Consider the following 27018-nt stretch of genomic DNA (forward strand, 5'->3'; position numbering starts at 1 on the left):
AGGTCTGTAAAATCTACATGTTAGTAACATAATGTTGTTACACTTGCTTATGTATGGCGTAAATGAATTTAAATAGTTGAAATGGACAATATTTGCAAAAACGTTTGTGTTGTGGCATCTGTCCAGGCTGCAGTAGTGGGATTATCTTTGCCAAAGTTTAATCAACCAATCATTACATCATCAAAAAAAAAACCAGTTTGTACAGAATTCTACATATTTGGAGTAACTCACAGCTGGACAAATACTAACTATCTATTGCAAACAGATCTGAGCTTTAATCAATTTTGTATAGTAACAAGCATCACATCCAATTTCTCACTTGTCTACCGAGCCACATTTCATGAGAATTGTAACAGACTAAAGTGCTTTATACACAACTTTGGAGATGCAGATACGTAGAAGAAATGTAAACCAGCAACAAAAGAAGGCTGTGGCTTTTGTATATCTATGCAGGGTAGGGGGATAGGAGGGTGGTTAGCATATATATACGCCTCTGACATTAGGCAGCAACTCATAGTGGTTAGTAAACTGGTAACTTACATGTCTATGAACGCATCTGTAAATGAGAAAGATTGCTTTTTCTGTGCAAAAGAGCACATGTTTGTGTGTCTGAACTCCAAAATCCTGGGAAAAAAAAAACAAAACAGAACGCTGGCTCTTTGTTTGAGGCACTTAAAGTCAGAAAATGTCTCATTTGGCGAGCAGTTCGGATTTAGAGTAGAATTATCCAGCATCCCCATCTCAACCCTCACCACGCTCACTGTATATTCGAAGTGAGAAGCCAATTTTTGCTTCGCCGCTATCTGCAATTTCTCATCAGTGGTTATATAGTTCACTTAAGAACTGAATGAGCTCATAATGCCCTTTCAGTACAATATTTTACATCCCGCATACAAGTCTGACTTATAATTGGGGTTCTTAAATTCTTTTTCAGTCAGAAGTTGGAAAGTAGGATTTCCCATTTGTTACTGAAGGCATTTCTCTTAACGTCGGCCGCTGAAGACTTGAGCTGCGCACAGAGGAATGGAGCGACACTGAAAAGCCAGAGTTTATTGAGTCCCTCTTGCCCCTAAAATCATTTGCAGTGAAAAAAAGCTGTAAATAAAAGGAACGAGCTGCACAGTTTCCCTGTTGTGGTTCTACCAACGCGTGGCACAGATAGTTCCCTAAGACCTCAGGAAAGCTTTTAGAACATCACAGGGCCCTGCTTACTTTGAAAGACAATGCCAAACAATGACGCCCAGAACGGTGGAGACTATATGTCAGTGAGGAATTATTACATTTAAGAACGACTTCCTGCCAATATAAAATCAGTACCTGCTCCGAAATTGCATGCGTCACATGCCTTTCACAGTCCAAACATCCCATGTCACAACAGGACTTGAACTGCCATCACTCCACAGAATCACCCAGTTGTCCTCTTTGTCTGACAAGACCTCAAACACACTGATGCATTCAATTTATTCATGGGAAAGGGAGGAGGGGGTAATGGCAGCGATGAATGCGTATGAGCAGGGAAAGGTGGAGGGTGGTTCTGAAGCGGGCAGCTACACAGGAGAAAGTGTGGGAGGAACAGTGGAGACGCCACGGTGATGGATGGCATAGGAGCTCCGGAGTTTGAGCAGGAAGAGTTTAAAAGGAGACCTTACTGAGACTGCAAGTATAAATAATGACCCCCCCCCGGAGGGGGAAGCTTCTTCGTTTAGTTTATGAGGAAAAAAACATGTTGATGTTTGGAACAGAGGACTCGCATTTTGCTTTTAAGCTTATCAGGCCACAATTAAATGATAATGAGGGGGGGGCAGCCTTAGCTTTTCAAAAGAAAATTATGACGTCGGGGCGACTTTCATCTTTGCCTGGCTTTCTGTTTTGCTCTATCAGTGAAAGCCAAAAGGCCCGTAATCCTCAGATAAGTCTTCTAATCAACTAATACCATGGACAGAGGATAATCGCATCAGCTCACTAATCACCTTTCTGCCTTTGGTCTTCATCTAGGCACACACACACACAAACTCGCACATTTCCTCTTTCTTAAGTATACGTCCAGAGTAAGTGCACATAAAGGACAAATGGTGCTGAGCTTGAATGCTATAGACTACCTGCTGCATTATTGATGCAATTAGGGGAAATTTCTCTCCCTTACTTGGAGACACATAAACATGAATGTGCCTCCCTGCAATACCCAACACAAAAACAATATTTTATCACGTACTTTAGATAATAGTCTATGTAAACTTTAGTCTATCTGTTTATGCCTCTGCTTTTGGTCATTAAAGGCTGATCTAGCTCAGCCATATTCTTGGGATGTTGGTTTTCGAGGTCATTCCGCAACATCTGCTGCGTGTTCGCCAATCTGCGCTCTGACCGGGTCGCAAAAAAAAAACGGCAGACATTTCTGATGGCTTGATTGATTTGCTGCACTGGAAACTCAGAGTTTTCATTGCCCACCCCAAAATGAAAATCCCATGATTAAAAAGTCCAACGGCAGCAAAGCAGCCCGAAACTGACTAGAACTGAATCCCCGGCGCTTCACCTATAGGTTGTAGTTGTCGTGTTTGCGTTCAGTGCTCCTTTAAAGCATTTCATTTCTCCCTAAAACATTTTCCGATCGGAGCATCAAGGTGCTCTTTGTAGTTGGCATCTTTTTCTTGTACGGCGACCTTCCTTGAAATCCATGCTCCAGGCAATCTGGAAGCACAGTTTGCATACTGAACGGTGGATTTCACAACACGATTCCTTGAAGCTGTGATCTGTTGCCGTTTTTTTTTTTTTTTTTACTACCATCTGCCTTTCTGCATTGCACTTCAGGAGACATCACTGTGACCAAAAGTCCTCACGCTACAACTTCATATGAAATGATCCGTCCTGGAGAAGAGCAAATATATCATTGCCAGGGCAGTGAAAAAGTATTTCACAAAGACATCTGGTTGACAATGCAGAGGATATACGCAGTGGCTGAAGGACAGAACTCGCCAAACTGGTGAAATTGATCAAGAAGAAACTTATCTGGCCTTTAAACTAATAGATGTTTGTAGCCACGAATCCGCCCCAAATATTAAAACAAATCTACAAAGAAAGTGATTAAGACACCTTTTCGGTTTCTTGTCAATGGAATACTTGTTATTATATTATATAAAGGGAAAAAAAGACAGATTTTTCAATGTGTGGGTGATCCTTATCACTTAAGAGAAAAAAAATAATAATCTCCCTGGTGCTGAAACATCAGACTTATAAATGTGGGAATCTCCACATGTCTCTGTTCGTTCTTTATTTTCCCCCAACTACCGTTAATCCGATTTGCAGAAGATGTAAAGAAGTACCAGGTTTGAAATCCCTGAAACGAGCACTTCCACTAACGGTGGCTGTTTTTTTTTTTTTTTTTTTTTTTTTAGGAGGAATGGGTAAACTGTAGCCCTGGTGCCGCCAACCTGTGGGACATGTGGGCACAGTTATAACATGAAAGAAACCTAGTTACCTGCGGTTGTTTCAGTGGACTTAGTCACTCATGTCCTCAGTTAGTGTTCATGAGTTCATGTTTATTAGCAGCGACACACACACAAACACTCACCTTCACCTTCACTGAGAGCATCCTTCCAGCTGTCCTCTTCATAACAGTAACGTTATCTTTCTATTGCACTTGCACAACAACCAGTTACTTGCCGTTAGGGAAAAAAATCTGCAATTTGTTATGTCTGTCTACGGTCTGCGTGTGATGCGTTTAGAGGATTTCTGTAAAATTCTCCCCATAGAAAATAACCTGGGTTGCACTTTTCCTGCAGAGGTACTCCATTAGTATTGATAAGTGTCAGCTGCTGTAAAAGTCCTCATCATGTTCTCTTCTTGTCATTTCTTCGGAAGCATGTAAAAAGGATGGAGTAGGTTGTTGGACCTACCTTGGTAACTGTAGAGGTCGCCCACACTGGTTTGACGTGTAATGTGCTGCCAGTAGGCGCTGCGTGGCAGGGAGATGGACTTGGTTAACGTCTCTGTGGAGTGGACCTGAAGCAGACAGAGAAAGGTTGCATCACCTCGCACTCTACTGTCAATCTCAGTCACGACAGGGGAAACTGATCTGCATTTCTCAATACACAGAGTGTGAATAATAAGACAAATCACAAGCTGAATGACATGTCTATAGTCCAAATGTCCGTTTGATGGCTGGGATGAGGGTTCATTTCGGAGAGTGATGTTTTGCCGCTGGACGATGCATTTTTCATTTTTTATCTGCAACATGAAAGTAAAGCCCCCATCTAAGAGCCAAAGAGCAGCTTTAGATGTGTGAAATAGATTAATATTTTACCAAAAAAAAGGGGAAAGTATGCATTTACTCAGAAGCAAACACGTGCCATTTCACTCTCTCTGAAACATGAGTGGGCAATTTTGTGTATCTATTTACACAATTTATACTGCCAAGGGTAGCTGCTTTTTTTTTTGGATGTGTTCCAGAAATGGAGGGGTCCAGGAGCACGGCCATATGGTCAAGGCTCATCAAACGCTAGGCAGGCCCCCATAAATAAAGAATACAGATGATAGTGGAGAGGAAGGAAGGAAGGAAGGGATGGATGGCTGTTGTGAGGGAAGAAAAGAACTCAAGCCAAGACCACAGGGTGTCAGAAGGCTCCTGATCCAACACAGTGATTTAGAGGATGGACCAGGCGGCAATTCCTAAATAAAAACACATATGTGTGTATGTGTGAGTGTGAAGATTTTGTGTGAATATTAGGATTTATTTCCTTTGTGTTCAATTATTTCTGAAAATAATCCCGCAAACAGCCTCAAAGAAAGGCTTGTTTGATCAGCCTAAATCAAACACACAGTGAAGACCGTGTTAGGAAACCAGGAAAATAGGGCATTTTTGTACACATTTCATCCACTTGCTGCATTTGCAAGTGTATGAAAGTGATGCACAATATGCAAGCATTCCTAAAACAATGCTGTGTCTACATTTGCACTCATTAATAACTGTTTCAAATGCTGGTAGGACAAGAATACACTTAGCTCGTGGCCAGCTGTGAATAAGAGATAAACAACCCAAACCGTACAAATGTACCTGGGAGCTCTTCTCCATCTCCTCCATCATCCTCTCATGCTGCTGGGCGATGGCCAGCGTGGCCGAGTGGACCCGCTGGTAGATCATCTCCCCCTCCCGTGTCTGGAACGTGAACAAACCCTCTCCTGTGTCACACATCCTGCGCCAGGAACACACACACAGAGACACGCTTTGATCACGCTCACTCTCGGATTGCTCATTTATAAATGCGCACGGTTGAATGTTCAGTTATAGGCAGGCACGTTGATGCAAGTGGCCCACCGAAGAGGGGAGTACACAAACTAGGACACGCATTCACGGCATTTCGAGGCACCTGTCACATCATCGCCTGAAGGGCTCAGCGGCAAATATCGTGGGATGTTTTGGATATTCAAAGTTGCTTTGTTGAAGTTGTCAAAACATTTCCAAAACTAAAGTCCCCCCCCCCCACCCACTGCTATCATTGCAATCACACAAACAAAGAGAGAACACATGCGCGCGCACACACCTTCCCGACTCGAAAGTGAACCAGGTGGAGTCTCGGCCGTATCTGCGCAGGGAGCTGAGCGGCCACATGACGAGTTTGAGGCGAGCGTTGTGAATGTCCCACAGGTAGATGTTTTCATGGGTGATCTGCATGGTGCACTCCCCGTAGATGTCCAGGTTCGGAGTGGGCATGAGGTACACGTTGAAGCGTTCTGAAAGAATTCACAGTCACACTTCCTGAAAGGAGGCGTCTCACAGTGAAGAATGCTGTTAAAACTGAGCGACGGCTTTCTGTTACACCCAGCGTGAAACAAAACAAAAGGAAACATTTCATCTTGGAGATGGCTTTGCATAGAAATTGACTCCAGTTTCCAGAATCTACAGACCGAAATGGGCCTGAATATATCACTCAATCTATGTACTAAATATTAAAGCTAAATATGTAAAGGAATGGTTTGAAAATGTTTTTGTTTTTTGCTTTTGGGTTTAAGCTGTAATGCTAAAACAGAAAAAAGGAGCGTGATAGCTGCTCTACAGTGTAAAAAGAAAGCAAACAAACCGGCCCTATCTATACGAGTCTTACTCGTAATGTAAAGCATTATACTCCTGATCCTTAATCACACACTGTATAATAACAATAATAATAATAACAACATTACTGTATAAACCAATCGCGTTCAGACATGCCTAATGTTGTCACGCATTTGATATCTGCGATTCAAACACATTGTTGTGAACTGACTGGGTTACTCAGGCTGTAATGATCATGGACAGAGGCAGCTACATGTGCTGCAGTTATGTGCATTTGGTTTCTTGCCTTGCATGAAAGACTTGAAAGATTATTTAATTTGCAGGAATTCAGATTGAAATCTTCTTGAAAGACTAAGGTACTTTACACTTTGATATCGACTGCAGGAAGGATGGTGAGATGAGATTTGACAAAATATGGAAGCAGGAAACATTAAAATCCTAATTATTTTTCAAAATATTAGCATTCTGCAGAGACAAGTGACCCAAATTAGTTTGTCTCAACCTTTAGGACAGTATTTTGCACCGTGCTTACCAATGACCGTCTTTTATTTGGTAGTTTATATCCAATCTGGAGTGTCGTACTTTACCCGACTAACAGCCAAAACTTCCCTTCCGCTGAGCTTGGATCAAGGAGCCAAATTTGCCTGTCCATATTAAACTATTTCTCTGTGGCAGACACGGGGAGCAAGAGAGACACAGACAGAGTGAGTGTTCCTCATAATCTAAATTAGTTCTCACTAATTATATTTAATGATTCAAAATAAGCCATGTATCTGCGGTGGATTGAAAACGGCAATGTCATGCCGAGGCATATTCTTAGGGACAGTGAAAATGAACTGTGATCTAATTATCGGCCCCTGCTGTTTGGCGAGGGCTGCTAATTGAAATTGCAGGCTAAAGCCTTTTGTGTCGTTCGCTCAAAGCGGCAGGAGAGAGGTGCTTGTTCAGCGCGTCTCCGTCTCACACTGTTGAAAGCTCTGTATGAACACCAAACAGCAGGATTTCAGCCACAACAGAAGGGAGAGGGATCGCTTTGTTTCGCTTCAACTGGCTCACCCCATCGCAGTCAAAACTTTGAGTCCTGATATGTTAAATAAATGGGGCCAAGTTGTGTTGAGGAGCACAATTTCCCTTAATGGCTCCAGTGAAAAGAATAGGTTGGAATGAGAGCAGATTCTGCTCAATTACTCGCTCCTTTTACAACTATAAACGGCTCCTTTTTGCCTGTCGGCTTTTTTCGATTTCCTCCACGAGTTTACAAATTACACATGGAACGAGCTTCCCTGCGACATCAGAGCCCCATTGTCTCCCCTCCTTTCCATTCCCATTTCCTGTGAGTGGAATATGTGGGGAAGCACATTTATTTCACATGGCTTTAGGAGCCACAATCTCATCCATCTCTATGACAAGCTTCATTACGAGGGAAGCCAGTGATGCACAGCACTTCTCATTAGAACTGGAACAGAGCCCCGGCCGCAGCCTGTGACCTGTGCTTACGCACGCACACAGGTTTCCTTCAACACACACACCCAAACAAGCCTCTGAAGTTGGACTATAGTGTTCTAATGCAGCCTAAAAACGAACTGGGGACTTGAAGTGAAATATCGACAAAAAAGGGCCCCTATTAGCCAGGCTTAATTGGACAGTGGCTGTTCCACTCCCCTGACCCTCTGAGGTCTCAGACGCTTTAACGCAAGAAGGCCCCGACTGCAACAGTTAACGGCTTGGTGGCGGGCTGAGTGAGAGAGAGTGACCCTGAATGGGTGTCTGTGTTGGCAGGGACTAATTGGGCACTCACCGTTCTGCTCCCGCTGCACCCCCGCTGCTAACAGGTCTGGCTCTCCAAGGCTGATGTCGTTGAGACGGCTGCCCAGGCACTCCACACACAGCAGCTTACACCATTCCTCTGCATCCAGCTCTGCACACAGCAACACAGCGTTAAGGCGCCTCCACCGTCCAACACTCACACACCGCATACATTATCAAGCTTACCGTCTAGTTATACGGCCGCTGTTTGCACACGGGCATAAATCACTTGAGGAATTTTAGAATGAATTGTGGCATGTACAGAGCAGCGACTATTAACCAGGGTGGTCAGTCTGATCGATGTGGTGCAGATTAAAAGAGGCTGTCGGTTCAGCAACAGCAAACGACAAATGAAGGCTGGGTTTCTGCTCCCTGCTTTGACAACACTCAGCTCGAAAGCTGCGCAAGATCAGTAGTTCTGCCATAAAATTACGTTAGTTACATTCGAAACTACTGATCAGCTTTTAAGATCATCAGGTTAACTTGAAAGGAACTGCGCGTACAATTGAATTTAAAGAGAATGGGTTTATAATAGTTTTAGTAACTACTGTTTTTGTCCGATTTATCTACAATACTGTCAATATGATGCTAAAGCATGTCTGGTTTAGAACAAAGACGGGAAACAGTAAAAACACTTTCATCTTATTTGTCTGAGTTTTCTTACTGAGGTTTTCCCTAGCTTGTAGTCTTTATATATCTACTGGCTGTCGTGTCATATTCGGTGTGCAAAAGAATGGTTTCCTTCTTCACAGACAAAAACAGACAGACAAACAAAATCAGCACATTTCCTAAAATGCTGAATAATTATTTCAAAGTTCTAATATAGAAAGGTTAAAAAAAAGTGGGAAAACCCACGTAATAGCACAGCCAAAGGTCTCGTTTGCTGTCGAGAATCCTCCTTTTGAGGTTTCACTGTGAGTTAAGAATAGTTCTTTTTGTCAGAGGACCAATTGTTCGCCGTTTAAAATTTCAGCTCAGTCTGGCAGAAATGTGCAAAAACAGTCGTGCTTTACGTAGGCCAAAGGGATGCACAGCGGTGTTTTGTTTTTTTTGTTTTTTTTTAGCACCGTTGCTTCACTGCAAAAAGCTCCTGGTTTGAGTCCCGATCGGAGCCTTTTCTGTGTGCAGTTTGCATGTTCTCCCCGTGCACGTGTGATTTCTCTCCAGGCACTCCGGCGTCCTCCCGCAGTCCAAGCACGTACATTTAAGGTTAGGTTACGTGGTGACTCGAAAAAGTGAGTCCTGAGTGTGAGCTGTTGTTCATCTTTGCCCTGTGATAGAATACCCTGCGCTTCTAGTCCAATGGCAGCTAAAATAAGCTCCAGCACCCCAGCGATCCGGAATAGGATTAAGCAGGCATGGATAAAGACTGACTAAATTAATGTAAGCCCACAGTAAATGAACCAAACAGTTGTTTGAAATAACCCACAAATAATAAATCATTACTTTATTGGCCAGTGCTTCAGTGTGGCAAGACTCTATATTGTGTTGGGAGGAAATATTTAAAATCAGAGTTTTGTTGTGACTTACGTAGTACATTCTGTAAATGATGGACAGACATCAAAAACTTGTATCTCCTTACTGAGCTCTCTGTACAAGAAGTAAGTCTTTATAGGAGAAAAATGGAGAAAAAGGACTTCAGGAATCAGTCTAGAAGTCTGTGTGGCAGTCTGTTTTTTTTCTAAAAAACTGTGTTTTCTTCCTGCTTAGACACACATGAAGAAGGAAAATTTGAAACGGTCCTCTTTGGGCTTTTGGTGAGAAGTCACTCGAGTGCGAAATGAGGCAAACACCCAAGTTGTTTATCTCTGTTAAGCTCCCTTGCCCCGGGGAATTCTGGAACATGTAACTATGGTCACTCATGTGCACAGAGACACTTGAGCAAGTGAGGGAAAGCAACCATCTTTCAGGGCCTTTTAACCATAACTCTTCACAAGCTTGTGCAACATGTGGATGGACGCGTCGTCACTATGACGACTGAATAGTTTTAAACAACCTCTCTGTCAGATCAGCTGACAAAAGTAAATGGGAAAGATTGAGTTAATGGAAGGTCTGCTGCTACCCAAAGCACTTCACAGGAAGCAGAAATGAAGCTGCTCTGCAATTCGTCCTTTTCCTCATGCCTCCCCTTGATTGGGCTTGCTATGGCCTTTAAGTGCTTCTAAACTCCCACACATTTTAAGGCCACTGAGTGGAAAATCAGCTAAACAAACACTTCATCGGCACAGAGGCACCCTGACAACTCTACGTGCCTTGCATGAAGAAATACAGTCGGATGAAGCCTCTGTGCGCGCGTTTGTTTGTGTGTCGGTTTGTGAAAGAAGAGTGCGGACCGGCCTTTTGTATTAACGAGTGTGCGAGAGCGCACCGAAAAGGTAAAAAGAAAGATGAAATAGCAGTCAAGTGTAGGTGAGAATCAAGTCAGGAGAGGGTCTTTACTGTTTCCGCAGCATTATACTGATGAATGCAATATGAATATGTTTATTTCTGTCGTACCCGAGTCTTGTGTGGAATTTAAAGAGGTCACATTCTCATCTTTTTCTGATGTGCATATTTGACAGATGCAGTAAAAAAAAAAGGAAATATCAGGTGATTTTCATATGTTCTAAATGCTTCTTTTTTTTTTTTCTTGGTCTCTCGGAAAACTGGCCAAACTTCAGGTTATTAGTGCATATTTGAATGAGAGCCTTCAAAATAAGTGTAACTGATTGTTTTACAGTTGCTGGGTCCAGTTTTCCAAATCCGCACTCCCATTGACGCTGCACTGCAGTGGAAAGGCAGCGTGCCAAATTAGAATCTTATGTAGGTGAGTCCCCGTCCAACCTGAGCCAGCTGGCACAATCGGCTCTGCAATACGTTTTTATTATTTCAGGTAAATCATGAAATGTGTTCAAAAGCCGTGAAAAAAATAGGGATCTGCAAATTTCCCTTTTCGACTTCTAGTGGTGCTTAAAAGTTTGTGTAGTCTGGGATTTTATATATCCCTGCATGAACGTGAGCTAAAACATTGTAAAGTGTTCACTCAAATCCTAACAGGAAAAGGAGAGAAGCCAACTTAATATACAAAAATAATTATTGTTGAGGATTGATTTATTTGTTGAGGAAAACAATCCAACATAATGTGTCTGTGACGGACAAAAGTATCCGGACCTCTAGCTCTACCTCTAACAGCTCAATAGCCAGGTGTTTTCAGGCAATGTGACGAAGGTCAGGTACGACTGCAGGATCGGTTTTATTTAAAGAAGAAGAATCTATCAAGACCTGTCCAGGTTGTATCCCGGCTCTCATCCAATGGAAACTGGGATAGTCTCCAGCCTCCAGCCCGTTTGTGAGAGCAGGTGAACATCCTTAATCCCAAGCCAAAAGCCCAAGACGGCCTCCTCGGAACAGCACATGACTAGCAAGAGAAGCAACACATATTCCCAGATGATTTCATTGAAAAATCTCACCCACTGGGCGAGAGGTGGGCCATCATCCTGGTGAGGTAGCCAGTCCATCACAGGATCAACACAGAGACATAGGAGATAAACAACCATGGACACTCACAGTCACTACTAGGTTTAATCTAGAGTCACCAGTTAACCTAACATGTGCGTTTATGGACTGTGGAAGGAAGCAGGAGTACCCGGAGAGAACCACCGGATGCACAAGATGAACATAGAAAGCCAAGTAAATGTCCTGACCTTGATCCAACAGAAAAGTAGTTGAAGGACCAATGTGGGAAGATCATACAAGGAAACTCTCCAACATCCCAGAGTTGAAGCTGTTCTCCACAGAGGAATGAGCTTAAAAATGCTCAAAGCTGATGTGCAGCTCTGGTCAACACTAACTAGCTGCAGTCCAGCTGCAGTTATTGCTTCTCCGCAAGGTCACACCACATGCTGACAGCAAAGCTTCACACACATTTGATTTGCACAGATATCCAATATCCTAAATATGATAATGTTATTTATGATCACTGTAAAAGGAGGTCAGTGGACACAGGAGGATGAAAACATCCATAGCTCACATGAGCACAATGTGCCAAGGGTGAGTGATTATGGGAAAGAGAGTAAAGGAAAGGACTTCACCTTATCAATAATTTCCAGAAGGATTAGAAGATGTTCTTGTTTGGTAACAGAAGTAAATTAAGGTGGATCCACCTTGTCTAGCCCTTCACATCTAGCTACACTTAAAGACAACCAACATGTGCCTCTTTGGCTTCCTATCCACGTATAAGAAGCAATTTCTATTGTCACACTCCATAATTGGGTCGAAACACACCGCAAATTATGCCCAATATCAGTTTTCATACCTACACAATGAAAATCAATATTTCGCAACACATGCTCCCTCTTCTTAATATAGCAGCAAATGAGCATCACTTGGCTCAACTCCAATTCTCCTCCGCCTCCTTCACCTCTTCACTTCCGTCCGAACTTTTCCAAAACCACGTCTCGAGCAGAAATGCACGTCTTCAGAGGCTAAATAAATGCTCTTCTCCTTCCCTGGCTCTAGAGTAGCAAGACCTTAACAAAGTCATTAGAATTTTGCACGGGGGGGAAAAGGGGCCCTCACCTGATTCACAAGCAAAAGTCTTGGACGTGTCGTCGCAGAAGATGATCGCGACGGCGTGCTTTTTTGTCTCCCGCGGCATCCGGGTAATGTTCTTGACGTTATGGAGCTCGGTGATCTAAAGAGGAAGGAGAGAGGGGCAGCAGCACATTAGCATGAGTGAACACAGCCACCCGCAGCAACGGAGGCAGTGAGGCTTTATTGCCATCTTGCACAGCTTTGCTGAAAGTGCAATAGCAGTTAGAGGCTGATAAAGAGCAGCAAAGTAAAACCGAAAAAGGAAGAGATCTAAAGGGATGAAAAAAAACAAAAAAACGCTGTTTCAACCAAATCATAATAATCATAATAATGCCAGCTTTTTCAATCATCTGCTGAAGTGTAACATGTAACATGCAGGTACAGGGATGTTATTGACTTTAAAAGCACCCTCATGAATTAATGTGAACTGCAGCTCACACATCTATTGTTGTGCGTCTTCTCGAAACTACTCCTCCAGTCAATAGGGAGGAGAGCAATCATATGCGTCTAAATCACTTCACCAGGAGTCTGATCGTGAATTTAAAAAAAAAAAAAAGAGATTACATTTAATTGAATATCACCGGCATTTACAGGCCATTTTGTTCAACAGCCTCCTCTCTGTTCACTCTCCCTTGCAGATAAGGCCCATTACATTATTGCAGTCCATTGTGTGCTAACTGTGGGCCCTTTGCCAGACTGTTAGGAATGAATTAGCTGGGCTCACTGCCCGTACAGTAAAGTTTGACTGTAAAAGGTTAAAAGAGCAGTCCTTATAATACACACGCCATATGTGAACTACAGATGTCTTTGTTTGATGACATGGCATCAAGTTTTAAACACTGTGTGCTCAACACGGGGCGGTGGGGGGATTGTAGTGTTTCAACATCGTAAACATAAAAATAAAAAATGATTAAAAAAAATGGAGGCAGCAATATTGATCGAAAGCAGATTATTTTCATTTGTTCTTTCATATCCGCCTTATAGATAGTATCTAAGCATTTTTATATAAAAGAGTAATGTGTGTGTCTCCTCATACAGGAAATTCATACATATAACTGACAGGAAGTTAACCTCATGTATGATCGAATGTGATGAGCCCTATTCCACATTGTCTGTACTTTTCATCTTCATGTCATGTTCATTCAAAAAGATTCCATGAAAATCGACCTGTGTCTCCAACCATGCTAGCAGCTCATTTAGCCTGTACAAAATGCTACCGCTAGCTATTTCACATGCTCCCAGTATCAATGCAGATGTTAAGCAGGTGAAGGGACTTTCTGGCAGTATTCATTTGTTTCTGATTTTAGGAAAAGATTTTTTCCCCCCAAAACTAATGCATCTGAGCCCTTCAACCCTGCACCGTAAAAAACCTCCAGTTATTCTTTTGTTAACTGATGTAATATTTTCTCATCTCTGTTCAGTGAGGCTCCCCTGAAACAGTTTGGAGCCCCCCCCTAGGGAGGCTCCCCTCTCCCTTTAAAAACCTCTGATCTAAAATATCCTGAGTTCCAGAAGTAGACAGAGATAATTAAATGTTATACAAGCTGCTTAAAGCTGCATGTACCCACCTTGTAAAGAGCTAGCTTAGACTTTTGACACAGCAATGCACAAAAAGAATTGCAACCTCTTAATCTATAACACAGTGGCAGGTGATGTGTTGCCTCCATTGTCCAAATCACAAGGATGAGGAATACTCCCCCACTTAACATACAATTCAGTCACATGATGGCAAAAATTGAGCACTACAGTCATTATTTGACAACTTTTGTTGTTTCTCTAGTGAGGTCAGAATTTTTTCTGTAATCTTAAAGTAGTTTTGCTGTCTGTAAGAGACTATAAAACAAAAAAAGAACCCCTTCCCTTAATCTAACCAAAGGGAAAAGATGTCAACTGTGTCTCAAAATTTTGTCCCTAAATGGGATGAGAAAAACAGTCTGGAGAAGGTCCTACGTTTGTATCACTTGGGCTCCTACTTCTGTAGGAATGTTGATTTTTGTTATTCTTTACTACCTCTTTGTTTATGTTGCGCCTGCATGTAATTCCAACATGTGAAATACTGCCACAATGTAAATCAGTGTGAGACCCGGTCTTGTCATAGCCCAAAAAAAACCAAACATCCATCTATTCACAATCGGTTTAGTTCATCCTCTAAAAGGAAGATGTGTCTCATGTTGTTAGAGAATGTTCACTCTCGACCAAAGTGGTAGACCAACCAATATGTGGCTCAAACTGACCGAGCCTTCTTTACCTGGTTATTTCCTCCAACGTGTGCACAATCTGTATGTAGGTATTCAAGTGCAGCTCCATCTTTCCACCTTAGCTGCCACTGTCAGGAGCTCAGGAGTGTTCGAGATATTAAGCTCGCAGAGCAACAACTTTTCAGAGAGCTAAAAATACTTCTAAAATATGCAGTGACTGTTTCACTGTGTGGACCAGTGCTCCTCAGACAGAAAAAAAGCTGCACAAGGGGACAGACAAAACATGGGTGAGAAAAGGAAGAAATGGAGAAAGACAAAAGAAACCGAGGGAAAAGAGAAAGCCAATCCCCTTTGTGTTGATTGTGTAAATCAGCCCCCAGTGCAGCCTATTTCCCCCCCATTCCAAAGCACTGCAGCGTTGAATGAAGCCCTCAGACGGGACCTTTCTTGATCTTTGTGGCAAAGCATTACCAGGTGCACTGGTGCATGTGCGCACCCATCGCTCACTCCAGCGCCGGGTGTATGAGATGCCTCTGGGAGGGGGAGGTTACAGCCACATGTGACAGCATGATGTAGTAGGCAGAGAGATGCTTCATTCAAAATACACGACTGATACAATGGCAGCATGGGGCGCTAACAAAATGGATCAAAACATCTGCCTAGCTTGTGCTTTCATCAATTACGGGGGAAATAGAGGAAAATAGATAAAAAACTTCACTGGAGACGAAAACTCCCCTCACCTGCTTTATAACCACACGGCAGCAGAAAGAGTACTAAATTGTCCCTCAAGCTACAGCCTCGTAAGAAACCTTATGTCACAGTCCTCTATTATCTGCTGTTATCTCCTCTCATTACGATAAAACATTGTTCACGGTGCAACTCCTTTAACATCATCTCCACTCACCGGGATAATGAGCCATAATTGGAGTATTTCAAAGGGCTTAGGAGGCGGGGAGAGAGATATTATGCCCAGGGTTATAGCTTTCCAACGAGAAAGAAAACGGCCCTAGAGGACAAGATAAACTCGCAAACCTTGCTTTGATAGATCCTTAACCCCATTGTTTATGTCCAATGGACATAATTTTTTATACAGAGACGAAAACGAGGTTGGTGTTCTCTCTTTTTAATGCAAGGGGGGGGGGAAACACCCTGTGAGGAACTAATTCTCAAGTAATTAGCAGTCATTTTGCAGAACTCATAGTAGAAATGCACAAAAGCCTTTTGAAAAAAATCAATTCAAAACAGCAGTACTGGAGACTTTGTTTCTGTATATGGAAAAGAGCATTTTTATTGGGCCAAAATGCAATTCATGGCTTTTCATTTTTGGTGGCGTCAGATTTTATCAGCCAAAGCAAATTAATTCCATCAGTTGGCCAAATTGCAAAATGAAAGCCTTGGCTGTTCCCTGGTAATTGTGCTCTGCATGTCGATGTCAGAAGCTTTTAGACTCCACCAGAATCAGCTGCCTTAGGAACGACACACCAGGTTTAGTCCCTTTTTGGTATTTGAGAGGACAAAGAGGGGAGAAACAAACTTTCAAGGTCCTTCTCAGGACACCGCATATACGCTACTGGCTACAACCAGAGACATAAGTGACATCAAACGGGGATGACTGTCTATTGGGGGCATTAGACAAAAAGGTCAAGGTGTTTTTCCAAATCAGTAAGATCAATTCCTTAATTCAATGTATTACGAAATGACATTGAGCTCAGTCAAGAAAAGCATGTACAGTTAGGAGAAAAAGAAAATAAAACCTTCTTTCAGTTCTAAGGTTTTGAGCATCAGGACATAATAAAAAAAAAAATCATCTCGTCTTTAAACAGATGTTAAAATTGGAAAAATACAACTTCAGATCAAAACAAGTTTTAAACAGTAGTAGGTTCTGCAGACATTTGTCCGTGCATCACAGCATTTCAGTCAGGCTGAGGTGTGGACTTTAACTGGGCCGTCACACAGATGGTGTCCGGTTTGACACAAACTAACTGAGGCCTGTGGAGTCTGAGATGTAGCTCGGGGTGTCAGCGGTTTCTCTGAACACCTCCACTCCTGGGAAGATCGGCAACTGTCTTTAATGTTTTCCACTTGCAAATAATCTTTCTTACTGTAGAATGATGTACTCAACAAATTGTTTTAAAATGACCTTCTAACCTTTGAAAGATTGATGTGCAGCAACATTTGCTTGTCCAAGATCATTGCTGATGTTTTTTTCTCCCATATTTGCATTGTGTTAATACGCACCTGAATGCACAAGATCGGTTTCGGCCAAAAACCTCTGCTTTTATGGAGGTGCGTACACTTGCAGATGAAGCAAGGTTGACGAATCAAGTGCTTTTGCATAAAAGCACCAGGCTGCCACTTACCTTTTAAACTCCTGTAGAAGCAATAAGAGTGTACATAGTTTTTGGATGCTGCTTTGACATTTTTTGGCCCGGGTTTTGCTAAATAAATCATGGATAATATGTCATCTGGGGTTGTACCAATAATCTTATGACATAGTAAAGACCAGATTAAATAGATTATAGAGTGAAAGAGTAACAACATTTATGATGAATCTATCACAGTTCCTTACCTTGTGGAAGCTCCTGAAGTAGGCAGCTTTCTCATCTGGGTACTTTTCTAGCCGTCGAGGTCCCTTACTGGAGGCCTTCTTGAACACCAGCCAACATCTCCTGAAGATCTGACAACAGAAAATGATGGCAACACCGTTACAGAGGCACAGCTAGCAGCAATATATAATGGGAAACGGCAGGCGAACGTACACAGAGACTGAACTCAGCAATAAAACAATTTCAGAGCTCCGTCTCACATGGAAAAAAAAAAAGAAAGGAATAAAAATCAACTCCTGTTACGCCAACAGATAACAGATGAGGCTAACAAAAGAATTCAAACACAGCACTAACTTTTCAAATCCATCACAGCCCAAATTTTCAAACGTCAAGGAAAATCGCATAAATAAAAGCAGCTTTTCCACTGATTGAAATAAAGACTGGCCTAATGGCTCTTTCATGTAGCCTAATATTGGAAAGCACTAACAAAAAAAAAAACAGATCATCCTGGATTTATACCAACCAAATTCAAAGGGATTTTCTAAGGAACGGCATTCCATTAGAAAGTTAATGCACCACCAGAAGACACTGGATATTGGAATCATTAGCCCCTTTCACACTGAGGAATAACCCGCGTTTAATCCGCGAATTTAGCGTGTCCGCTGTTGCGTTCTCACTGACGACCCGGGCTGGCGTGTCAACTCGCCTTTCGACCCGCATCGGACCCTAGTCTTTTTGCCGAGCCGAGTTTGGTGTGAACGCAATCGACGCGGGTCGGACGTGGGCGTGGCGTGACGTGAGGAGTTTAAAAGACAGAATGGACAGCTGATTCAGAACAACAGCGACAGGTGAGGACAAGTTTTACTCTGTTTTAGCCTACATCAAGTTCGAGACATTTTTTTAATATGGCCAACTGGGGAGACAAGGAGGTCCGCGAGCTCCTCAGCCTCCGAGCAGAGGACGTTATTTACCGCCACATTTCGGGGACTATAGTGCTCTTGTATTCTCCGCATATGTTCTTCGGCGGCATCCCACGTTGTAACCATCCACACCCCGTAACATAACATCTTCATGAACTGCATATACAATTGCAAAAACGAGTCCTCAAGGTGTATTTAACCCTACCTCCGACGCATGGCTTGTGCCTACGTCATTGTACACGCCCAGCATTTTATGTGTTTCGTGTGACGCTCTGCCACTAGGCAACGCCCCCTGAACTCGGCTTCAGGCGACACGGGTCACCAACACGCCAAGCGTTCACATTGCTCGACGCGGGTCGAAGGTGCAATTTGGACCCGCTAAGGTAGCGGGTCGCAGTGTGAAAGGGGCTACTGACGACCCGGGCTGGCGTGTCAACTCGACTCGCCATTCGACCCGCGTCGGACCCTAGTCTTTTTGCCAAGCCGAGTTTGATGTGAAAGCAATTGACGCGGGTTGGACGTGGCGTCACGTGACGTGAGGAGTTTAAAAGACAGAATGGACAGCTGATTCAGAACAACAGCGACAGGTGAGGACAAGTTTTACTCTGTTTTACTTCAAGACATTTTTGAAGATGGCCAACTGGGGAGATAAGGAGGTCCGCGAGCTCCTCAGCCTCCGAGCAGAGGACGTTATTTACCGCCACATGTCGGGGACGGTGAAAGATGGACCTCTGCTGGAAGGGCTGGCGAGAAAGATGGGAGAGCGCGGTTTCCCACGCAGCAAGACGCAGGTGACCAACAAACTGAAAGACATGAGGAAAAAGTTCCATGCGGTTAATGACCACAACGGTAGGAGTGGCAGAGGGCGATTTCCTCAACTTGGAGATTATAGTGCTCTTGTATTCTCCGCATATGTTCTTCGGCGGCATCCCACGTTGTGACCATCCACACCCCGTAAAATAACATCTCCATGAACTGCATATACAATTGCAAAAACGAGTCCTCAAGGTGTCCCGCCATCGTTGGTTTGAAAAATTTGATGCAGACAGGTGTATTTAACCCTACCTCCGACGCATGGCTTGTGCCTACGTCATTGTACACGCCCAGCATTTTATGTGTTTCGTGTGACGCCCTGCCACTAGGCAATACCCCCTGAACTCGGCTTCAGGCGACACGGGTCACCTAATACGGCAAGCTTTCACATTGCTCGACGCGGGACGAAGTGGCAATTTGGACCCGCTAAGGTAGCGGATCTCAGTGTGAAAGGGGCTATTGTGTCGCATTAGTCACAAATCTAAGCAACTATAGTTTGGCTGTTTATCTCATTTAAATCCCATCTTTCAATGAAGTTGTCATGATCGTGGGATTTGTTTTGTAGTTCATTCGTGTCTCATCACTTATCGTTTTATTTTCTGACGTTTCCCCACGTGTTTACTCTGTAGCGTTTTAATTCCTTTCCCTGTCACACCTGGTTTTCATTACCGATTGTTTCACCTGTCGTTCAATTGTGATTTACTCCCTCTGTACATTTACTCCTGGGTTTCAGTTGTTACCAGGCGGACCATTCCACATTGTATATATATGTATGTAGTCGCTTTTCTGTTGCCTCTCAGTCGCCTTTTCCTTGTCAGACAGTCTTTTGTATCCCGTTTCTTTTGTTCGGTAAGTTCTATCCTCCTGTGTAACCTTTATTTGAGTCCGCTTTTCGCCTCTCGTGACAGAAGTTATACGTTTATGACCGATGATCGTGCGATTTGAGTAAACTGGGCTTTTGTTTTGGTCAGCAGCAGCTCAAAAATATTCCCTGTTTTATTTGATGGCCAAATTGTGTCCCATTCAGACCTTGTGATTGCTGCATTAAAGGGGACATAGTTTCCTGTCCTTCAGTGCATTAAGGGATATTTTGCATTATGGGATGTTTTGTGCATGTTAAAGATCTGTAAAGTTAAAAAGCCCACAGCAGAAGGAGTTGAGTGGTTCTTATTGATCAACTTATTCAGATCACCATCTGCATTTTGGTATAATGCCTTCATAGTTTATAGTCTGTCACATCTCCCACTTGGATCAACAAGCTGCCTCGCTGCCATTTTGCGCAATCAGCTGACCACTCTGAGCCATCGGGGCCTTTTCGGAAGGGTCCTTAAAGAAACGGTAGCTAAATCTGGGTGTTCCGGGGGGAGGTGACAAAGGGTGGCCCAGAAATGTTCTTCTGTTCACATCAAAGCAAGCCAGATACTTGAGTACAACACCTAACAGAAAACAATGAACCTATAAGTCGGCTTCATACGGTCTTCTTTAAAGAGCCTCAGGGCTATAAGAGGTGACTTTGATGAGTCACAGCACTCGGAAACATGTGAATGGTTTAAGTTATCGGCGTTTTCCACCGCAAAGTGTCCCGTCAGTATGGTGATCAAAAGCTGCTCATCCCTGCGCCACTGTGTGAAGCTGCGATGACACACAGACTGGACAAAAAAGTTCTGTGGGTGTGTGTGTAGAAGAGAAGTCAGTCAGGCTTTATTGTTTCATAATCACAGAAAAAACTGAATGATATATAAATCCGAATGGATGATTTATTAAGATTCATAATTCATGCACATAGATATGTGATCCTTGCTTAAAAAAGGGTGTCAAACATATGTTATATTTGTCAATTAGTGCCAACAGCCGCCCCCCCCGGACTGGCCACTTCCTTTATTAATATTTGCCATTATTTTAATCTTTATTATCAGGGAGTGTCTGAGCTGATCATTGTGCGTCATGTGAGCAAATGTCTATCTGCTAAGCTTGAAAGTGACAGTAGAACGAGCAACTTTCACTTTCAATTCTCCAAACCTCTGCAAACCTGCCTCATCAGAGGACAGCTTTTGATCAGATTTAATTGAAGCGGACTGGCAGCACCAGACTACAAACCCCCAGCCGTCATCATATCCAGATGAAAATCTTGCTGAGTTCTGTTTGGTGCACAGACATGACATAACCTTTCCCTCACTGAGCACACACCATTCAAACATGAGGACATAACCAAATCAGTTCTCACTTCACTTGCAGACAGAAAATGTACTTCGGGGGGGTTTTCAGTGCTGTCTCCATGCTTGAGCTGCTATATGATATTTAATTTTTCATTGCTGACAGGGGTTGTGGGCTAAAACTAAGCTTAACATGAAAGCTACACCATTAGCAAGCTAGCCAACATGCATTTCACTGAACCCAAACATGTATTTGCTCCTTGACTTGGATGTTTTATTCTGTAACAAAGTGGTTTGCTCCCAAAGAAGGTTTATGAACCAACACCAGCAGTTTTGAATCTTAAATCTTACTGTCGTGCCCGTTGTGATCTGCCTCGCACCATATGCTAAAAGGGGAAATAAAGTGCATGTGGTAGATAAATATTCAATTCTTCAAAACATGTGAACAGGGAGGGAATATGTGATCTATCTACATTTATATTTTGCTATTAATTGGTAACTGAAGTTCTCAATGTTTCACTTTAATTCAGTTGTGCAATTATTCATTTTTTTCTCTAAGTACCACTGTGCAGCGTTTGTACATTCATCACTAATAAGGCAAATGTGTCCCGACACCGCCAGAGTTAAAACTGCATTTCAGGCTACAAGCATTACAAACAAATGTTCCGAATCCTGAAATTAGAGTTTAAGTGTTTAAAACGATCAGAATAAGCCAATAACTCCTGGAAGCTTTGGACAAAACCACACTCTGCTGTAAAAGCTTACATTTATAACTTAGTTTAAACCTCAGGTAATGTGATTTCAACACGCTCTTTTTCCCCATCTCCGTTATGATGTAATGTGCAGACACACGTAGATGCCCTCTGTGGTGCTGCAGATCACTGTACTGTGGTAATTACAGGAGCACAGTCAGCACCTGCTGAGGATGACACCAGCCCAGGCTGCTGTACAGTGTACAGATCTACTTCAAGATCAAATCATGAGAAGAATTCTATTCTGCATTTAAACATAGAATACTGAATCTGTTACACTGTCTTACGGCAATAATACATTCACACAGCTCTCAAGATAGTCCTATTATGTTTGGCAGCTCCATTTTATCACTCGACTTATAGTACTGACAAGGCATTTACAAAAGCAAAGCCTTCCACAACAAATGCATTGTCAGGGTGTAAAAACCCAACCGAACTAGAAGAGCTCAGTTGAGAACTAGAATAAGTATGATGGCCATTAACCAATGGGTCCTTTGTGGTTGCCTATCTTTTCTATTTCCTGCTGGAGACAGTTGCCATCACTCTGTCTGATGTATGATGGCCCTGGGCTCCGTGGTTGTGTTGGGGAACCCACGGCTGTACGATTAATTTGTTTACTCAGCTGGCGTACTTCATAAAAAGGCCCACTGAGTTGAACTCGGCACTTTGCAGTAAATGACTAAAGTGGATCCCTGGGTCCTTATCGGTCTGCCTTGATGGGTCTCCAGTCTAGTAAAGTGTTACACGGGTCCATTATAAGTAGCAAACAACGGAAAATAATGCACGGCACACCTCTTTTCACCACCCATATGGCGCTTCAAAGAAGTAAAGAAACAAATGGGTGATAAAAATCTTACTGCAAATTGAACAAACAAGCGTTTATTTCCATGATAGTGTTGATGAAAAATGCACACATATGTGAATATCTTTTGAAAGTGGCCAGTTCTGCGTTTGCAATTCTAAAACAGTAAAATTAAAGCCAACCTCAATTCCCCATTGGGAGCTTGAGTCAAAGCAATGCTGCCTGCTTGCTGCACACAAAGTAATTCACTCTAGGAGTGCTCAGATTAAGTAATTATAGCAGCACAAAAGCAAGCTCAGTGAGATAGCTTCTGCATAATAAGAACTATGGGGTATGAATGGAGAAGGCTTAATTTCGCCTGTTCCACAGTTGTCAAAGCATTGTCAATGCAGTCCTATTCTCAGGCTGCTGGTTGGTCTTATTCAGACACACTCTTAACACTGATTGTAATTACACAGATGTGAATGAGACTCTCTGCAGGGTTGGCATGACTCATTTGATGCCAGAACAGTGAAGAAATGCTCTGTTTGGCACCAGAAACCACTTCACCCGTAACTGAAAAAAACAATGCAATTATAAAGAGACAGTTCTGATGAAAATAAATCCCATTTTTTTTCCACCCCTTCGACTACACCTCTTCCTAAACCCCATTGTTGTACGCTCGCGGTTTAATACAGTGAAAACAAGTGACCAAATCCTCGACAGCACAGATTCTGGTAACTGACTTGAAAATAACCAACTTTAGCTTTGATCACGTCATCGTGCTGGCCTGCTGATCTCGCTTCCACAGCCTGAGTAATTTGACTTGTGTTGAAACTCCTTAAGCCACAACCTTTTTGTCGTCAGGTCCATTGAGCCTTTAATCTTGTTACATAACAGATAATTTAATCTTTTCACTTCTCTGTATATTTCTTGTTTTCAAAATTCACAAAAAACAAAATTGATTAAAAACTTAAACATCTGAATCCTGATGAGCAGCTAACCTAAATAATGCTGTGATCCTTGTATTCCCAGCCGACTTCCTAATTTCACTGGCTTTTTTTTTCCCCACAGGAATTTGGCCAAATTTAAGTTGTTGGATGGAACCAAAATCAAGCTTTATGGTTAGTACAATATCAATAATATCACTATCCTTGTTCTTTTGCACTGTGTGTTTGAGATGCAAGTATCACGGAGTGAAAGGAGGAGCACGAGTGTGGGATCTGTTGACAGACTCAGTGCAAAGCATTATGGATGTCAGTGGACAACATCAACATAGTTTCAAGTAAGGCAAAAATACTACTGGTATCACATTCGATTCCATTTGCCAGATCGAACAACTGCATGAGACTTTCCACTTTAACAAGCTCGCAGCATAAATATAACTCATAGTTGTCCTGAACAAGCTGGCAGCTATCAATGCGGAGCCCTGAACACTTGGTGCGAACAGTAACACGACCAGTTACAATCGGCAGAGGTAAGTCCCCTTCAGCTGTTAGTCTTCACTTTACCCAGCTGTGTATTTGTGTCGGCCGTGTTCAACAGCTGCTCCACTCTGGCTTTACCTCAGGTCAACGGGAGAGTCTCTAATGGTGCTTTGTGGTCCTCTTTTTTGTCTCCGTTTCACATGCGAGTGTCTCTCCTCTGACTGTGTGCCACCGCTCTGCTGTGTGTGCGTCGCTGGACTACTTGATTTGTGTTTTTGGTTTTTTGGGGGTTTTTTTTCCTCCGGAGCCATTTGGCATGTCGGCCCACAAGGTGCTGTAAGGATTGTAAAATCATTGTTGATCATTTACTGGCATGAAAATATTTGCAACTGATTATATTTTGTGCTTCTCTGGTAGTTTTTATGACAGCAGAAGGGCACCAGTAATTCAATAATACACATAACCCTTATGAGGGACACGCATATCGGAAACAAATACGACAACATGTATAAAAATAGTATTTCTGTTTACCTTTTAGGCTTTTTCAAACAAAAACTGCACATGGCAGATATGTTCAACACAGAAGACGGGGGCAAAACCAAATGATGATATTAAAGAACCATTATCTCTGCCACCAAAGGAAAAATGCCAGTAACTGGACATATAACACGATAAAACTGTGATATCAGGAAAAAGGGGCAAGAATAACATCCTGCAGAGGTCAAACTCCTGTATTTTAAATGAAAGTTTGGGTGATTTAGTGCTATCACTACCCCTTCCTGCCCACTAGTAAGCACCTCTTTGTTGCTTGATAAAGCTGATGTCATGTATAGATGTGTGCCCCCAAACGTCTGATGCTGACCCTAAAGTGTGAATGTGTCAAAAAAAGAAAAAGCTGCAAAAGGAATGTAGACCTTGTGTGTAGTTGCTGGAAAATGTAACATGAAATATTATGCAACATTTCTGATAGTTTGAAGGTGATGAGGATGATGATGAGGACAATTACACAGGCATGATTCTGATCTTCTCAAATAACTGCGATTGCACAGCTCTGTAGTAATTGTGACAGGCCTTGGTACACTTAGTCACTGAGCAGTTACAGAGTTGTTGTTCAAGGTGTTTAACAGGGAAAACACAAAGCAGTTCAGGAGGGGAGGAGCAGTGTGGAAAGAAACGCACACAACCTGCATACATGGAACAGAGAGGAGAAAAAGAGCAGCAAAACAACAGTAGATCACGCTGGGCTGAGATGGAAAAAAAGAGCACACAGTTAATACAATATGAGGCATGATCTGACTGCACCATCTGCAGAGAGTTAGCTGAAAAATTGGCTGAATACGTTTTGAATTAGTGATTTTGAATAGTACTTTTACTTGAAGTGCACATCCCTACCCTACTTAACAGAACATTTAAAAGCAGTTACTGTCTTTTCATTTAAATTCTGGGGAGTGTCATAGACCCACACACCATTCATGCATGAAGCTGATCACTTCCTTATTCCAATGTCCCCCTGAGACGACCTCGTGTTGTGTCGTACTGTTCAAATGACAAATCTAATAAGCTTGAATTTACCTGAGAAGTGGGTGACCCTACTTGGCATAAAGGCGTCAGAGCTCAACAAAACTGTTGAAATATCCTCCTGCTGTCCAGGCCTGTCACGAGCAATAATCAGATAATTGCAATTATTTTATGATAGTCGTGGTCACGTCTCCATAATTGTCATAATTGTTGTCATTCATCTGTATGGAAACAGCTAGGTGAAGCTAACAGAAGTACCATATTTCTGAATGTGTCTATTCCCACACATAACAAGGCGTCAGCACAGGCATTTCAAGGGTTTTTTGGCGAAGTGCAACGCTTTCATCAGCATCGGCTCTACTACAACAACAAAGACTGTTGTCTGAGTGGACCAGAAGAAGGATTACATCACCGCAGGATAGTTGGAAGCAGACTGTAGTCTTTTAAACTGTTCAAAATGTACTCAGGAACTCATCAGTCCATCGAATAACCTTACTTTATGATATAGGTCAACTCGGGTTCTCGAACTGGAGAGTATAAAAGCATGACTGAGAGGACTGGTAGCAAATTTAGGAACTCAGACACCTCATGGAACAAAGTAATGAGCCATCTTTAGAGCCACAGTCATTTTTTTGTAAGTGGCCTCAAACACAAAGTCCATTCACTTCACGGAACATTGTGAAAATTTCGGGCATTATTGAGGAACTGTCTTGGCTCTCAATGAAAAAAATGGGCCCAATTCCCCCCACAGGCAAAATCCCTCATCATTTGGACGAGCTGAGGAACTGTCTAAAGACATGAAAATGATTTCCAATGACAGCTCGCCTCAGCTTAATGACTAATCACACAGCGGAATAAAAATAGCCGTCTGCTCAAATGAGAGAACTGGTGAATATTGAAACACAATCATGATACTTAAAAGTCGCAGATCCATTTACTATTCGTCGAAGGGGACAAATGCATTAAGGGTTAGTAACCTCTCCATGATTCATGTGCTACAAACTATGATTTAAAGATGATTGCTGCTGTACTTACAGGCAGCGCAAGACACAAGAGCCCTTCAATCAAGGTAGTTACAGGTTGGATTTAGCAAGTGATTAGGATGTTGAATAGCTTACCATTTTTTAATATTATTCTGAACAGAAAAACATTAACATCCTTGAAATCCCAAAGAACTCATTCAAAAGCAAAACATCTGACAGAGAGTGGTTCTGTCTGTGTTTTCTGCCAGTTTCCTTGCAGTAGAGAGGATGAAGTCGTCCTCATCTTCCAGCTCTGCATAAGGTTTAGAGTTCCCTTGGTGATAATGACGCCTGATGGACTATGACAGACCAGACTCCGCAATATCAGCTCCTGGTGCTTGCAATCAATTTCAGACGGCGGCAGGGTCTGTGCTGGGGTGTCCATCTTTATAATTTGATTTGTTATCCCATCAGACAGTTGTTACAGCAATCATTGCAGCGATCACTCCTCCGACCACGACCCC

General features: G+C 42.6%; 1 protein-coding gene across 2 annotated transcripts in view; it reads right to left on the reverse strand.

Annotated features, from left to right (window-relative positions):
* Positions 1-27018, reverse strand: part of dok6 (docking protein 6) — a 55894-nt gene that overhangs the window by 9035 nt on the left and 19841 nt on the right. For both annotated transcript variants that reach the window (XM_075452490.1, XM_075452489.1), the window contains exons 3-8: positions 17192-17299; positions 12410-12524; positions 7845-7964; positions 5538-5727; positions 5051-5189; positions 3894-3999 (exon numbers count right to left, since the gene is read on the reverse strand). In XM_075452490.1, the coding sequence (XP_075308605.1) occupies positions 3894-3999; positions 5051-5189; positions 5538-5727; positions 7845-7964; positions 12410-12524; positions 17192-17299 (778 nt within the window). The remainder of the gene's footprint in view (positions 1-3893; positions 4000-5050; positions 5190-5537; positions 5728-7844; positions 7965-12409; positions 12525-17191; positions 17300-27018) is intronic.

The sequence above is a fragment of the Odontesthes bonariensis genome, chromosome 20 (assembly GCF_027942865.1).
Source record: "Odontesthes bonariensis isolate fOdoBon6 chromosome 20, fOdoBon6.hap1, whole genome shotgun sequence".
NCBI classification, from domain to species: Eukaryota; Metazoa; Chordata; class Actinopteri; order Atheriniformes; family Atherinopsidae; genus Odontesthes; species Odontesthes bonariensis.